This window comes from Dendrobium catenatum, unplaced genomic scaffold, assembly GCF_001605985.2.
Source record: "Dendrobium catenatum unplaced genomic scaffold, ASM160598v2 fragScaff_scaffold_943, whole genome shotgun sequence".
Lineage (NCBI taxonomy): Eukaryota > Viridiplantae > Streptophyta > Magnoliopsida > Asparagales > Orchidaceae > Dendrobium > Dendrobium catenatum.
In genome coordinates this window covers 156,974-174,153 of record NW_021319405.1, presented here as the reverse complement: position 1 = coordinate 174,153, position 17,180 = coordinate 156,974, and the positions used below count along the sequence as shown (strand labels likewise).

The following is a 17,180-nucleotide window of genomic DNA, read 5'->3' as shown; positions in this document are numbered from 1 at the left end:
AGCATGAAAAAATGTCATTGTCCTCTCATCTTCTTTACCATTTTGATTTGCTCATTAATGCAGCTTATAAATCATGGTGTACCTGAGGAAATCATAAACAAATTAAAGAAAAACTTGGAAGAATTCTTTCAGCTTCCATTGGAAGAGAAGGAGAAAGTAGCACAATTACCAGGAGAAGTTGAAGGCTATGGAAATGCCTTTGTTCAATCAGAAGAGCAAAAACTAGATTGGGGCGATATGCTTTTTCTCACTGTTCTGCCTCCACACCTAAGGTTAATGCAACTATGGCCTTCTAATCCACCTTCATTCAGGTAATAATTATACTATTATTCCACCTATCTCCATTTTTTTTATATGAGAGTAATTTTTTATAGTTTGCAGTGAGACACTCTCCAACTATTCAATAGAGGTGAAGAGAGTTGCAAATTACCTTCTTACTGTTATGTCAAAGAACCTTGGACTGGAACATGAAAATCTTACTGATATTTTTAAAGATGGGATTCAATCCTTGAGGATGAATTACTATCCTCCATGTTTAAATCCAGAGAAAGTCTTAGGGCTTTCTCCACACTCTGATGTTGCAGGATTGACAATACTGCTTCAAGTGAATGAAATGAAGGGATTACAGATTAGAAGAAATGGAGGATGGCTTGCCATTGAACCTCTTCCTGGAGCTTTTATTGTTAATATTGGTGACATCATTGAGGTAATCTTGCTTAAGAGTTCTTTTGAGGTGATTGCAACTCTTGATAGAAGTTATGGTAGAAGTATTTTTTATAGCTACTAAAGTTAGAAGAGAAAATAATTAACAAATAGATACAATGCTATTTTGGAAAAAATAATTACAAAATAGAAATTTGATATCAGTATGAAAAGTAAAATTGTGAAAAAGTTGACCCAAATAGATCATAAGTAGAAATTGCAGAGCCGCTATACGGAAAATAATTTGTAAAAATAATTGCAGAGCCGCTATACGGAAAATAATTTTTTTTTAAAGTTATTGTTATCACAGTTTACTGATAGTAAAAAGATGTTTCTCACAGTATAAATTTTTAAAAAATAGTAAGAAAGAAAAAAAAAAACATGATAACGATCTGAAAAACAAAACAGTGAAAAACTCTAAGATTTTGTTTGGGACGGTTTTTTTACTACTTCTTAAACCAGTTTTTTAGTACAAAAGTTTACTAAAAAGCTGTTTAAGAAACAATAAGAAAGTCGTCCCAAACGAAGCCTAATAATACTTTATTCTTGCCCTTGAAGTTTAATTGAAATATATATTTGTTTCTGTTTTAACAATAGATACTGTGCAATGGGAAATACAAGAGCATCGAGCACCGAGCTGTTGTGAGCAATGAGAAGGAAAGAATATCAGTTGCTGCATTCCATACCTTGAATTTTGGTGATATTGTAGGACCAATATCAGAGCTTGCTGATGAAGGAAAGCCACGCTACAAGAGCTTGGATTTTCAAGATTACATGAAGCAGCTCTTCGCAAGTAAGCTTGAGGGGAAGAGCTTACTGGATCGCATGAAGTTAACTTAAGCTTTGTTTGGGACGGATTTTTTATTGCTTCTCAAAATATTTTTTTAGTATAAAAATTAATTTTTTTAATTAAAAAGTTATTTTAAGAAGCAAAAAAAAAAAGCCGCCCAAACAAAACCTTAGTAATGATCGAAGGATTGAAGTTTCTGAACTTTAGTATTTATTTGATATCAGATGGGGTTTGTTGACTTTCTGCCTACCTATATATATTATTATCATCATTTTTACTATAAATGCATGAATTTTGTTGGGTTTGAAAAAAAAAGTATTTACTATCAATAATATGTTTTTTATATTTTTCTGTGGCCTTGGATGATTTGGTCACATAAAATATCGGCCTTTCAAGAACCTGTTTAAGAGAATATAGAGATATTAGAAATGACCTATGTTAAGAAAGTTATGTGTAGACAAAAAAATTAAAAAAGATTTAGAAAATATGTGGGGCTCGATATCGAATAAGGCATAAGAGAGTGATGACAAGTGGCAATAATGGCCAATGAGGGGGTGATTTTTATTTAAAAAAAAAGTAAAAAAATAATTAAAAATACAAACTAAATATTTTTTCAAAAAATTAAAAATAATCCCAAATAACTACTTAAAAATTTTACAATAGGTGTCGAATTTGACTAAAAAAATGTGATTTTTTTTTTCCTATTGACAAATCTTGTCCAACCGTTAATTCCTTCAAACCAAACAAAGCCTTTATGATTCCCTGCCTAAGCCAATCCAAAAGCTTAAAGAGAACCGCTCAACCAAGTGACCGAAGGAGGCTTTGGAATCCTTCTAAGGAAACCGCCTATCTCCAATAATAACTGTCAAAAGTTTCCCCTTCCCCTCCAAACCTGCAAAATGCAGCCAACAGATTCTTCATGGAGATCCAGTCGTTCAAGGTTGATCATCTCGTCGCTCCAAGTACTCGTCATATTCATGAAAATGGTTTCCTCTCAATCCCATAATCATCTAGTCGGTGGCTCGATCTGGTCCATCCCTGCAAGCAACGATTTCTACATCACTTGGTCCAGTAATCAGTCATTCTTCGTTGGTGACAATCTAGGTAATGATCAGAAAAATATTCTGATAGAATATTTTGTTATGTTTAGTGTCGAAATGGGGCTGCTTTCCAATGATTTTACGTAATATTGTTGATTCTCATATGTTTTTCTTTCGTGTTTATACTTGTGAGTGTCTAATACTTAAGAGAGTAAGATGGAGTACAGTATGAGTAAGATGGAGTACAGTATGAGTAAATGCAGTGTATTTGAAATGTTAGAGTTATTTGGGTGAATGTAGAGTTAATGAAAATTTTTTTTTTTTTTTATGCTTGATTTGAAGTAAAATGAATTTAATTTTAAGCTTAATGGTGGTGGCTGGTGATGGCTAGGATACTGTCGGCAACATGTGCGGTGTTGGCTAGTGGTTATAGTGGTGATGATTGATAATAGTGGTAACCAACGGCGTACGTACGTTAATGGTGGCGGTGTTTGCCAGCGGCTGTAGGCGATGGTGACTGGCGATTGGGTGGGCGGGCGGCAAGCAAAGCTTTCCTCCTACCGTGTATTCGGAATAAGTCAAAATCAGACAATTTTCAAATATATTTAAAATGAATTAAATTGCCAATTGAGTAAGTGAATTAATTTGCGATATGAGTGATTTGTTGAGTTGGTGATTTGCGATATGAGTGATCTATTGGTCCATGTGTGCCCCTCGCATTCCTGTTGGCGGAGACTCCCCGTTGCAATATGAGTGATATCAAGTGAGCTCTCATTTCTGAGGTATATGAGATATGAGTTCAATTGTCATGACCCGCGCGATAACTTCCTGTTAAATATCTCAAAGTGCATATAGGAGTGTGCAGATTCCTTTTATGTTAAACCCATTTTCAAAAAACTAATAGCCCCTTCATTGAATTTGCCTTTATCCAACATATATTAATAAAATTTCTCCCAAAAATTTCATATACTCATGTAGACATTGAGAAAGTTTCTTCTAAAATTTTCATCTCATACTTTTTTGTTGTTGTGATCATACTTTAAATTTTCTAATAGTTTAATTCTATTATCTTCTAATTTAATTGTATTTGTCTTCTAAATTTCACTACATTATCTAATAGTTTATTTATATTGAGTGATGACTTATGCCACATAACATCAAATATGACAGAAAAACAAATAAAAAAATTGTAGTCATATATTCAATTGAGATGAATATACATTCTTCTGAATATAATTATGTTGTGAGAATAGTTTTCAGGTTCGACACAGGTTTGTATGATGTGAAGCAGGTTTCAAGGAGAGAGTTTGAGAACTGCAATGCTGAGAATGCTTTCAGAACCATTGAGATAGGGCCAGCAACTGTTTCTATTATTGAAGAAGGAATGCATTACTTTATCTGCAGTTTTGGCAATTACTGTTTTCTCGGTCTAAAGGTATCTGTTCAAGTTCAATGTCAGCCTTCAGGATAGGCCAATCCCCTTCATTTATGATGAGAATTATGATCTAAAGATGTCAGATTAGTTTTTTTTAATGACATGTTTTCATTGTTGTGTTATGTGGAAGTAAACAAACAAAAACATTATTACTTTGACATGTATGAACAAACTACTTAGTGAAGGTTAAGACATTGTGTTGAAGTTAATAAGTGCATATTAGGGATGAAAACATATATAAAACTCATGAGAAGATTGTGAATGATGGACTTTTTGTGGTTTGAAAGTTAATCTTGTTATATTTATGGTTGCATGAATTCCATGGTAATCAAAGTATTTTATGATATTTTTGGTTCAATGGAAATGGGTGTTACCTCTTCGGGTTCATCTCCAACTGAACGTCATTCGTCTGTTTGCAGCTCATGCGAGCGTATACGTACCCGAGCGGTAAATGAAAATGCATTTTTATATTTTATCTTGGCTATGACCAGTACGACATCAATATTGAAGTTGCGCTATTCATAAATCCATTTTTATGTTAGAAAATAAATATAAAAATTGATATGAGAAAAAAAATAATATACACGAAATTTATTTTTTAGTGTTAGAAGTGGAGGTTAGACCTGTCAATAGTACGGGTTGCCGGGTTGACCCGACCCAAACCATTGTCCCTTTTGATTCAAAAAATGGGCGACGACAGGCTAGGCAGCGCGACGACAATGAGTGCGACCTTTGGGAGCGGGGTCGACGTCGACCTGCTTCATGCTCACTATAAGAAAATCACTCATTACCGGCTGTTTGTTCCAGCGGTTAGCATTAGATTTTCGGCGGTTTTGTAAAACACCGACGGCTTTCGACGGTTCGAAAGCCGCCGGTAAAAACCACGTAGGAAACCTTTTCCAGCGATTTTTTCACCAGCGTTTCATACCATCGGTTAGTTTTCGGCAGTCAGAGCGCCGGTGACAGCCGATTTTTTTATCGACGGCGTACCGGCTGTTCAACTGCCGGTATGGTTATCATCGTTCTAACAGCGTAGACTGCCGGTAAACTGCTTGTGATTTATCGGCGATCATAAACGAAGGAATTCTCGGCGATGAGACCGACGTCATATCGCGGGACACTGTCTGCAAACCGCCGGTATTAGCCGGTGGTTTTAGTAAACTTTCGGCGGCTATGGTTAGCCGTCCAGTATCGAAGTTTCCGGCGGCCAAATCGCTTGTTGGCCGTCGGAAATATGTAGCATTTGAAAAAAAAAATTGACAACCTCCCCTCTATTTTACTGATTTTAACTATAAACTCTAAACTTGCACAGAAAATACAATAATTTTCACAAATATGAGCAACACGCCACTATAATCAATCACAATAAGTCAATAATTATCACAAATATATTCATTAAAACAAATCAACTCATAATAAGTTCATAACCAAACAATAAGTAAAACCAAATAAGTTGATCATAAGTTTACACATAAGTTCATCAAACGAAATAAGTTTATAAAAAGTTCATCATAAGTTCATCAAACAAAAAAGAGTACTAATCCTCCTCCATATCCTCGCTGTCTGGTGATGCATGTGGCTGCACTTGTTCTTGCTCTTTCTACTTTTGATTTTCATTTCTGTAGGATCGCATCTCTGCCTGTATCTCATTTTGAACCTTTCTCATCTCTTCTATCTTTCTCGTCAGTGATGTTACCCTCTGGCTTACACTTTCTTCAGCTCCACTAGGATCATAAAATGCTGAGGTGGATGAACTGCCCTCATTAGCATAGCCTTGTGAACCCAAGCCATATACCCTCCCCCTCTGCCTTCCTTCAACAACATCTGACCAGTATGATACTTAGAAATCTAGGTCGATCATGAAGATGATCCCTCATCAGTGGACTGACGACTTTCTCGAGCTCGTACAAAATCATCCTGCGAGAATAAATCTATAAAATATATTGATATTAGAATGAGTTTTATTATAATAAATTTCTATTCACAAACTCCAAAAATTATAGTCACATGAGCTTTTTTAGCCTATGAAAATTATCTTAAGGTGGTAAAAGTAAAAATTATTTATCTTCCTATGAAAATTCAATTACATTAATAATCACCACGTGGGATATCTTCAATATATATATAATTATCATCTCAATTAAACACTTCATAATAAATTAAAAGCATTAATCATATATCAAGTCATGAGTGCGCAAGTCCCCCCAATAACATACATATTAGTTACCTAAATTAAGGGGATTCATATTTTCATAAATGTGTCGTATATCCTGTAAACTATTTCAAGTAACAATTGGCACGACTTTCTCATTCAAGTGTGTGAGATGAGCTAAGTCACCAAAAAGAAAAGTCTCCTACATGTTTCTTGATCATATAGAACAATTGCTTTTGCGCCATATAAGTGTACTATACGAGCACACTATATAACAATTCCTATGGTTGAAAAAAAAAAAAATGCAAACCTACGTGACTCGTACGATGGATTCACAGAGTAGTTGGCGAGATCTTCGGCCTTGCTTTGATGCCGGAGCGGGGTCGAGATCTTCGGCCGGAGGGAGCTTGTCGGCGGCCAGAGGGAGCTTGTCTGCAGCCGGAGGAGCGTCTCGATCGCACGAGAGGGCGGAGGAGACGAGGCGATTGTCGGAAGGGAGAGAGAGGACGATGGAGCAAATGAAATGGAAGGTTGGGGATGACTTATTTTAGGGTTTTTTCCGGCGAGGTTCTGGTGGTTCGGACCGTCGAAACGAAATTACTTAACACCTGCGGTTTAAACCACTGGTAATAACTAATTCCGGTAGAATAACCAGCGGTTATTTAATCACCGCTAATTAATTCCGACGGCGGTCATTTAAAAAACCGCCGTTAGTACCGACGGTCACATAACCGCCGATAATTCAAGAATTTCCTATTGTGGGTGGGTCGCATTAGAGTGGCCAGATGAGCTATGAGGCCTATCCAGCGGCAGCGATGGTATCGTGATCGGAAGACAAAAGTTTCGGACCGACAGTCTTGCCGCGAAACAAATGGATGGAGCAACGGTCTCGTGAGTTGTCATGATCTCGCAGAGGAGCGGACGCGACTGGCCTAGACTAGCGGAGTGGCGGACTGGTTCGAGCTTGATGTAGTGATTGAGTGACACGACAGACAGTTACAAAAATGTTTGTGGACCTCCGAAAGGACACCGCTCAGCTACCGAGTGTAGAGGGTATACAACCGCACCACCCCAAGGGATAGAGACAATCGGAGGCATCCGCACTATTCACAAGAGGGCCGATGGGAGGGCAGATTAGATCATACATACGATCAACCATTGAGGATAGCAGCTCTTGACAGCACACCACGATGGGTGATAATACGACTTGATCAGTGTCAGGGGTTTTCCCCCACCCGATACATCAGCTCGAGTGGGGTTTATTTATTATGGAATTTTGTTTCTCATGGGATTAGGTCGGAGTCCGAGAATACTCTCAATTAAGGATCCGATATTTTTCTTCCCAAAAAGGGGATTGAATTAAAATCAATTTGGGCTCAAATAGGCTAAGTGGGTCAACCAGATTAACCCAAGGCCACGGACTAGGCCCAATGGGTTGGGTCTGACCCATTGGGTCTAGGGGAGGTGAGATTTGAGCTTAAGAAGTCATGAATTGAATTTGAAATTGAATAGGGAAGAGTTTGGGTCAATTTGGGTCAACCTAGGTTGACCTGGTTAACCAGGTTGACCCAGGGCTTGGGTCTAGGCTCAGCAAACCTGGTTTGACCCATTGAATTAAATGAGAGGGGTTTTGGGGATTAGCCTGGTCAATTTGACCAGGTCAACCCTTTTACCTTAGGATCTGGAGAAAAACAAGATCAACAATGATGGACTGACGGGCAAATGCGATAGATGCAGGGAAAGTAATGCGAGATTACAAAATACAAACGAGTCAAATGGGTCAAAAATCCAAAATGAACCTGGCCTGTTTCAAAAATGGGTTGACCCAAATTCAAATTTTTCCGGGTCTGATCCGAGTTGGATTTTGTGTGGTGTCAATTTTGACAACATATCCAAAAAGAAAATATATATAATATATTAAAAAAAAATTGCCATAAAATGAGAAATGATGCTACAGTATTCGCAAATTAAACGGTTCAGCATTTGTTCCGATATATCAATGCCTTGCCGATTTCAGCTCCGTCGAAGATCGGTGAGTAGGAGCTAAATAACGAGTCGAATCTATTGGCAGTCCGGTCGGGAGGCCAGATGGCACAGTCCTTCTAGCCGATATAGTAAAAAATGTTTCGGAAATGGAATCCCAAATCCTGCCAAATCACTCTCTTCTCTAGGTTTCTTATCTCTTCTCCCTGGCCATTCCATAGCCCATCATCGTTTGTGATGACCATGTAGTGGAGAATTGGTAGTTTAATTACTTAACTATGATTTTTTTTGGAATGTCAGGCGCATGTTTCCCATACAGACCAGATAAATATAATCGTGCGCGTCCCAAAACATCAACTCCGATTCAATGCGTATTGTGCTCCACGCCTACATGCTCTTTCTCTTTACTATATATATATAAAGCTACATCTACATAATTAGTTGGTTTTTTTTTAAAAAAAAAAAAGACATTAAAGCTTCAGCTACAAAACACTCGGGACTCATTTTTATTCGTCGTAGGAACAAATGAATCGCTTTGCACTTTGCCGCTAGCCGAGAAATCAGGCAGGAAAATAGCTGGCGGGTGTGAAACCGAAATCGAGTGTCTCGATGAGCAGCTTGATGAGCTCATTCAGATTTCGCGAGTCGAGCACGACTCGAGTTTGAGCTCTGATTTGACTTACACAGTCAAGCTCGAACACCCTTTGACTCGAGCTCAACTCGACTCATTTACACCCCTAACTTATGCCAATCTTCATTCGCGAATGAAAGTGGATGCAACTTCATGCACGAGATGCTCCATTCTGAATAGAACGTCAAAGTATAAGATTCATTTCAATAGGAGTCCATTGTGAATGGATGAAGCTCCATTAGATATCAGATTTCTATTTATGACGGATGAATTATGGTCCCTTCGACTCTGTCGCCCATGACCATAGCTATTCTGATCACATCGTTCTATTCTCGTCCTACATCCTTTGATCATCTCTTCACAACAAGCGCCCTCTGACCTCTGTCGTTGTCGATTGTGCTCCCTCCGACCTCCATCACCACCGATCTTGTCCTTTGATCTTTGTCCCCAGTTGACTACGATCCATTTTGACCACCATCGCGGACCGACTGCGACCATTTCGACCACATTGTCCATCGACTACGGTCCCTCAACTCTGTTGCCACCAGACTACGGTCCCTTTGACATCTGTCTCCTGTTGATACGGTCCCTCCTTTCCTCAATCGCCTACCGGCTATAGACCTCCCAACCTCTATCACCCTCCACTACTAGTCCTGCTAACCTCCAGCTCGCCAATATTGACCCCTCCATCTATGTCGCCTCTTACTACAGACACTCTGACCTCCATCTCCATCGACTACATCCCTTTACTGACCTTTGTAACCGACAATGTGCCCTCTTATCTCAGTTGCCGACTACGGCCCCTCTGACCTCGTCACCCGACTAACATCCTACCGACCAAATAAAACATACAAACACTCTATTGAGAATAACTCTCATTTCACTAAATTCTTCCAGCCCCAATCAATGTAAAGTCATATTACGATGCACTATTAGCTCATTAGATCCAATGCCTTCCCAAGGCAACACATCATTTGTAGTCAACAAAACATTGCGATTTCATTTCAATTGGGTTGGTCCACATGATTTTTCAACATTTTTAAAGTACATCGAATAATCTCAGATCCTCTCTTGGCTTGCACCTCTCTTCTCCTCTTATATTAGTAGGTTGCTATATCTTGTTCAAGCAATCGACGCTCACTGTTTATCTCTTTACTACGTGTGTTCTAGACGTCATAGGACTCCATTTATTTCAATGAGACTAATCAGCTTATGAGGGCTTGCCATTTGAATTTTGAGTTAATTTTATGTTTGTTTGGCTCAATATAGATCAGAGAGTCCGTTTGAATGGTTTAGTTGTATATTTTTATAAAGTTGTTGTGAAGTTTTGTGGAAAGTACTTAATTACTATGTTGATGAAATATAGTTTTCCGTTCATAAGTTTCTAAAAACAATATAAGAAGAACCAGAAGAATAGCTTGCCGAATAAATACATTGATTGCTATAATCGAAAAACAAAGCAAACTGAAATGTTTCTCCAAATAATCATGATGAGCCTCAATTTGAAATAATGTTAATACACCTACAAATTTTCAAAAAAAATAAATAAAATAATAAGATTATTTAAAAAATGATAAAAAAAAAAAAAAAACGAGCCGGTCAAAGCGTTGTACTGTTAATAATGGTGACTTATGCACGTGATATTTCTTTTTGGCCTTTCTTATCATAGATCATGAAAGGGATAAAAAAGACTTATATATATATAAATAGTAGAATAAACTTTGTTTAAGGTTTTTTCATAAATTTTAATTTTATAAACTTAAATGAAATTTAACTTTTGAATTTATGTATGTATTTTGTTAGTATTTAATTAAAAGGCCCTTTTTTGGGTCATTAAAATATTTTATTTGACCTTTCTTTATCCTAAAGAGAAAAGCATAAATAATAATATGGACATCTTATAATACTAGGGCAGACCCGCATTATGTTAGTAGGCAATTTCATCCTAAAAAAAAGTATAAAATACTCTTTATAATAGGGATAATTTGATAAATTTTTCCATATACCTACATCCTGCCCTTTTGCCTAATCGACGGCAATCATGTTTCACCGTAGTTCCGAAATCGCGAGCAACTCTCCCTCCCACTTCCTTCTCTTCCAACAGCCTACAACCGCCCTGTGAAGCTCGAATCAACGAAGCTAATAAAATCAGCGTGCGAGCAGCGTTTGTCCACTTATCATCTTCATCAAGTAATATGATTTTTTTTCCCTTCGCATGCTAATTGTTTGTGTCCCTCCTCTTATGGTGAGGTTATTATGAACCATGCTGCCCGCTTTGAGTGTTCTAAGTTGATTGTTTTGGTCTATCTTCTCTATTGGATCAGGTGTATCTGAATATTTTAATAGTTAGAAAACTATCGTTTCTCTTTGTGCCTCCCATCATTTTTCTATTCATATTCTTGTTTTTGTATTGATGATTTGCTACACTGACTTGTAAGAGTTTAGGTTATTACCGTTAAAATAGATAGTCATTATCACGGGTAGTTTTCAGGGTAATTTCTGAATGAACGTTCTATTTCGAAGGTTTTGCTTAACCCATATTATATGAGGACCTTTTAAAATTTGGTGTTTGGATTAGATATTGGAGAGTGGTTAATTATTGCCTTGATACATTTATTTCATGTGTATGTAGGTTGTCATATTTGATATGACATGAAAATCGAACCTGGACCCGACCCAGAAATCCGGGTTGGACCCAACCAGTTTGAAAAAATGGTCGGGTTCGGTTCACAGATTCGAACCGTTTGAAAAAAACGGGTCGGGTTCGGGTTGACGGAGGGTCAACCCGAAAACCCTTTAAATTAAAAAATTGATTCCCGCCCGCGCCAGCTGCCCCCGCCCTCTGCTCGCTGCCCCCGCCCGAGATGCCCGCTGCCTCGCGCGAACCTGCACTGCCGCCGTGTATTTAAAAACTTAAATAAAATTTAATTTTAATATTTTATATTTATTAATAATTACTTTAAATTATTTGTGTGCGTCAGCCTAAGTCCATGTAAAACGGGCAATCGGGCTTACTTTTAAATTTTTTAATAATTTAATTATCTATTATATTTTATTATATTATCCTTTAATATAATTAAATTATTTATTATATTTTAATAAAATTTGAGCGGAGTGAATGGACAACTTGCACACGCAATAGATATGCAAGAGATAGTGCACGCCGTCGGGCCCACCCGCGACCATTCAGATATTTTTTTTTTTGGTTTTAACTTTTAAGGGTTTCTTTGTCCAACTTTTAAGCGCCACTTAAGATTGATTTCTGATGTTTCGAATTGATTTTTGCACTTAAAAAGACTAAAAAATTGCAGACTGACAGTTTTTTTTTGGGACATTTAGGCCATTTAAGGTAAACTCACACACATAACGCATACACATGGACTCGAACCTTGAACCTCTTAGTTGGAAGCCTAAGCTCTCAACCAATAGGCCAAGGGGAGTTGTGTACAGACTGACAGTTACAATTAGGCGTGATGAGCAGACTGACTGTTACAGTTAGGATATAAAAAAGTCGAGTGGAGTATGAATTATTATGTGTGGATGTTGGCCGGGAGAATTTTTCAGTTTTTTTCTCTATTTATAATAATTGATTGTGATAGCTCCGCTTTTAATGTAGACGGAGAGAAAATCGGACAGTTCCTTCCGTTCGGTATCTGCACATAATAATCTCTCCGAGTTGGGAGTCTGAAGTGACTAGCTAGCTAATTAAATTAAATTTATTTATGTTTTATTGAGCTTGAGCTTTTTTACTTATCTTGAGCTCGGCTCGTTAAAAATTTATAGGCTCGAGTTCTCTTTGATTGTTTTAGCTTGTTTGTAAAAAACTTGACTTGATTGTTGAGCTTGATTTCATAATATTAAATTAAAACTTTTAATTTTATAATTTTATTTTAATATAGAATAAATTTAAGAAGGTTAAAATATAATATATAATGCTAATTAAAATTAAAATTAAAAAAAATATTTTAAGTTAATCGAGCAGCTCAATAAGGTTACGACTTGAGCCAGGTTGAACTCGAGTTCGAGCTCAAACTTGTAACTCTATAAACTGAACTCATGAATGGTCGTTGGCAATCATGCTTATTGCGGACTAAAAAATTCACGTTGGTAGAGAGAGATATTTTATAGTTATTTATGTATATTTTCTGTTGTCGTGGTGTTACCGCCTTCGAGACCTTGGGTGTGACTTGCTGAGGAAGGAAAGCCATATTATAAGAACTTGGATTTTTAAGATTATATGATGCAGCTCTTTGCAATTAAGCTTGAGGGTAAGAGAATATTGGATCGCATGAAGTTAACTTAGTGATGAAGGATTGAACTGAACTTTACTTTTTATTTGATTTTAGTTATGAATTTAAAATATTCATACAATATGCAACCTGTAAATCAACCAAACACATAAAAATGCCATTGCTTTATTGAAAACTAAATTGGAACCAATAAATATATTTGCTATCATTATTTACCTTGATTGCTCAAATGTCATGGTTGTGATACATCTTGGAGCGTTAGAGATAGTAGATATAAACTTTAGTATTTATTTGAATGTTTATCAAATAATGGCCACATAGATGAAAATTACAGGAAAAATTACAATAATCGATCGGGCCAAGCAATCTAAACGAAATAAAATTAGAAATCCCCCAGCCAATACGACTCAGACCGCCCCTGGTTGCCAAGCTTGGGACCATCCAAGGAGGGAAAAAGAAAACAACCAAAAGACCACATAACAACTTAGGTTGCCAACCAAGCCATGATCGTCCAAGGAGCTTGCAGGAAATCTACTTCATCATTCTCCTAATCTAAAAACGATGCCGCCAAAGAACCAAAATCAAGATAAACCAGCAAACCACAACAGAAAAACTCCAAAGAGAAAAACCATTTCTTTTTTGGTTTGCTTTTACTACGCTTAACATTATTTTTGGAGAAACCACCATCTGCAACTTGAGGATGAACTAAATCAAAATGAATATCTTCCCCATCAGCTAAAAAAATGTCCTCATCTAACCAATCGCATTGGCTCCAAACATTATTCTTCGCTAGGTGTGGTAACATACCAGCATTGGAAATGACATAATTAAATGGGAACATCAACTAAAGGCTCCAAGATAGCAAGGGGAGAACTGTGGAGCTCAGACGACACAAGAATCCCCGTTGAAACCCCAGCCTCCTCAGAATTTAAGGATTTAGAATCATCACCCAACACCTCCTCATCCTTCTCACTAGTAGGACTAACTATCAGGTTCATGCAACAGTTAATAGAGTTCAACGACTCACAAACAAGAGCAGTGGACTCCGCATCTTCCCCAACCGAAATGGAAACATTCAAGTAAGAGCAGCCAACAAGAACCATAACCCCATCCAGAACAAGCGACGCGTTATCTAGACCATCCAGTGCATCAGCATTAGCCATAGTTACATCATCCAATTTAAGTGCCACCACACAACCTAACTCAGCATCAGGCCGATTAGCCTCACCAATAGCAAAATTCAATTTCAAATCATTAGACAAATAAAAAACAATATTAATTACTTCGTCAACAAAATTATTAACAATATTGTCATTGCCTGCAACATTCCCATCATTACCCACAGCAGAACACAAAATTAGAGCTCCATCAATGGCATCACAAGAAACATAATTTATCTCTGTATCACCCTCATAGCTAACATTCACAGTCAACGGTTTAGATACTACAAGAACAACATTTGGCGGGGCAACCTGAAGAGGCCAGCAATCACCACTCAAATGTCCTAAAATTTTACACGAAGCACAAAAGGCTGGGAAAGCTTCCATCGACACATGTTGAATATAGGCCAGATTCTCAGGACCCAACCAGACTTTATCGGGATATAATTTCGTGATGTCAAGCTTAACAAGCACACGAGCTACAAACGCTCTAGAACCCACGGAAGTAGCTATATCAACCTTTAGAGGCCGACCAAAAATCTAACCAAAACCAAAGAGGATACAGGGAGAAAACAAATGAGGTCGGAGATTGGGATAATAGACCAAGACAGGGAAAACATGCGACTCAACACCAACATCAACCAGAGGAGACCATTTGGTCAACTTCATATAGCAATTATGAACTAAGTATGAACGATGACAGAAAATTCTATAATAATCAAGGTCATTACTCAACTTGATCAAGACATAAGTTTGATCAAACAAAGTAACATAAACCTCACCCGTAAGGTTAAGAGAGAAAAAAACTTACCAATATATTCTAGAGAAGGCCTCTTATAAGGGAAAAACCCAATTAAGGAAAATTAAAAGGAATCATAAGGGCATTGATTTCCTCCTCCAAAATCCACAATGATTGTAAACCACAAAATGAAGAAGGTTTGAGGTCAGGAAATCAACCATCGGAGGAGCTACCATCAAGAGCATCGAGAAAAGACCGAGATTTCAACGATCGTTCCAAAAAACTAGGATCGCACAACCGTTTCCCCACCATTGCAACGAGAAAGGTCGGAGGAGCCGAAACGAAAACAAAACGAAACACAAAATCACCACAGAAAAAGAAAATAAGGGAAGAAAAAACTTCCCTGGAGCACCGAGGAGCACATGCCCAATCGACCGATGAGCGCCGAAATCGCCCAAGTGGAAACCCTAGCGAGAAACTAAGGAGCTATAATATTTATTTCCCCTTTTTTCGGGGTATGAAAGAAGGATGTGAATAAGGTTAGAATAGAATACACCATAGCTAATATACTTTTATTGCTCATAATAAATATGAGTTTATTTATTTATTCTGAACAATATTTTGATGAGATGTCATAATCCTATTATTGTTATAATGGGAAATATAAATTCAATCTTTTTTATTTCCATATCATCTTGTCCGATACACAACAGCCACATATAATTATAGTTGATAATAATAATTAATATGTATAAAGAAGAACTATAGGTGTATGGAAAAGAACCAACAGATGTATTGGAGCAATCATACTCTTTGTACATTTGATTCCTTTTGGCTTTGGTCGAATTCTTATTACTTAATCACATATGGACTCTTGGTTATTAACCAACTCCATCTTTGTAATTATGAAGGCTTCTCTTTATATAATGAGAGCATTGTATTGAGAAACATAGGTTGGAAAAGCATAAAAAACTTTCACCTCTCTAAGCTTCGATGGTCTTCTCTCTTCTATTGTTTTATCTTTTATACCAAGTTATCTTGGTATCATAGACAGGTTGCCTGTGCTACTTATTTCTCCCATTTAATTTGTATTGGCATTTTTCTTTGTTTAGTTAAGAATTTGTCCGTAGCTTCCATGAAAGATAACCCAGAGGCTAATGTAAGCTCTAGGTTAGGCATCAGCAATAACATTATTCCTACTCAGCTGAAGTAAAGATGGCTCCTGCACTTGCCCGCCCATGGGTTGGTCTGTAGAATTCAAAATATGTTCCCAGACCTAGTCCAATATTTAAGAAGCTTACTGCACCTGTTAATTCTACTGAATTTAGTAACCCTGCATTGTATATCATCAGTTGCTTGGGTCCCTGTAGTATGTCACCTTGACTCGTCATGATATTTCATTTGCTGTTAATAAGCTATGTTAACATATGCATTGACCTCTCGTATTTCATTGTGAAGAGTTAAAATGATTACATTGTTACCTTTAAGGAACCCTTAAGCTTGGTATTCCATTGTATAAGGATTATATCAACCTACAAGCTTATATAGATTCTGATTGGGCTAGTGATTCATTTAATTGCAAATCAACTTTCAGTTATTGCATATTTATAGGCACTTATCTTATTTCATAGAGTGTTAGAAAGTAAGCATTTATCTCTCGGTCTTCTACTGAAGTCAATACAAGGCTATCACTTTAGCAGCTTCTGTGTATTTGTAGATGATTGTTTTGAGGAAAAGAAAAATATAGATGATTTGTTCCGCTGCATTTGATGCTTCATAGTAGCTCTGTGTGTGTCTGTTTTTGAGTTGAAATATTTGGAAGAATCAGTTCCGAAGCAAATTCCAAAGCCAGATCCTGGTCTGTCGTTTTGTTTGGCTGGTCGCGGCCCGGTGCGGGTGGGATCCGTCTTGGGTCGGGTCGTGACAGAAGTCAAATATAAGGCTATCACTTTAGCAGCTTTTGAAATCATCTGGATACGTTGCTTACTCACTGATTTTAACTGCTCTTCCGCTACTTCTACTACTTTGTTCATTGGTGACACCTCTGCTATTGCTCTTGCAAATAACCATATGTTTCATACTTGTACAAACACATTGAAGTAGATTGTCATTTTATTCATGATTGTATCAAAGCAAATCACATTATAACATGTTTGAAATGAGGATCAACTTGTATATATATTTGCAAAACCACTATCCATATCTCATATTCAGACTCTTGTAGACAAGCTGGTTACATTGCTGGAAGCACCAACTTGAGGGGGAATGATAACAATAATTAATATGTATAAAGCAGAA

The 17,180-nt window shown here is 37.2% G+C and overlaps 2 protein-coding genes across 2 annotated transcripts in view; both read left to right on the top strand.

Annotated features, from left to right (window-relative positions):
- Positions 1–1,547, top strand: part of LOC110092333 (S-norcoclaurine synthase 1-like) — a 7,736-nt gene extending 6,189 nt beyond the window's left edge. The window contains exons 2-4 of the mRNA XM_028697464.1: positions 64–311; positions 382–706; positions 1,300–1,547. Coding sequence (XP_028553297.1) covers positions 64–311; positions 382–706; positions 1,300–1,542 — 816 coding nt within the window. The 3' untranslated portion in view covers positions 1,543–1,547. The remainder of the gene's footprint in view (positions 1–63; positions 312–381; positions 707–1,299) is intronic.
- Positions 1,548–2,252: 705 nt separating this feature from the next.
- LOC110092332 (umecyanin-like) lies at positions 2,253–4,229 on the top strand. Its single transcript, XM_028697489.1, has 2 exons — positions 2,253–2,596; positions 3,786–4,229. The coding sequence occupies exons 1-2, from the start codon at positions 2,392–2,394 to the stop codon at positions 4,001–4,003; spliced, it is 423 nt and encodes a 140-aa protein (XP_028553322.1). The 5' UTR covers positions 2,253–2,391; the 3' UTR covers positions 4,004–4,229.
- Positions 4,230–17,180: the final 12,951 nt, after the last annotated feature.

Bases quoted from the DNA above. Each gene is read 5' to 3' on its own strand.
- LOC110092332 (XM_028697489.1), top strand. From the start codon at position 2,392: ATGCAGCCAACAGATTCTTCATGGAGATCCAGTCGTTCAAGGTTGATC. The intron at 2,597-3,785 runs GTAATGATCAGA...TTGTGAGAATAG, and splicing joins CTTCGTTGGTGACAATCTAG to TTTTCAGGTTCGACACAGGT.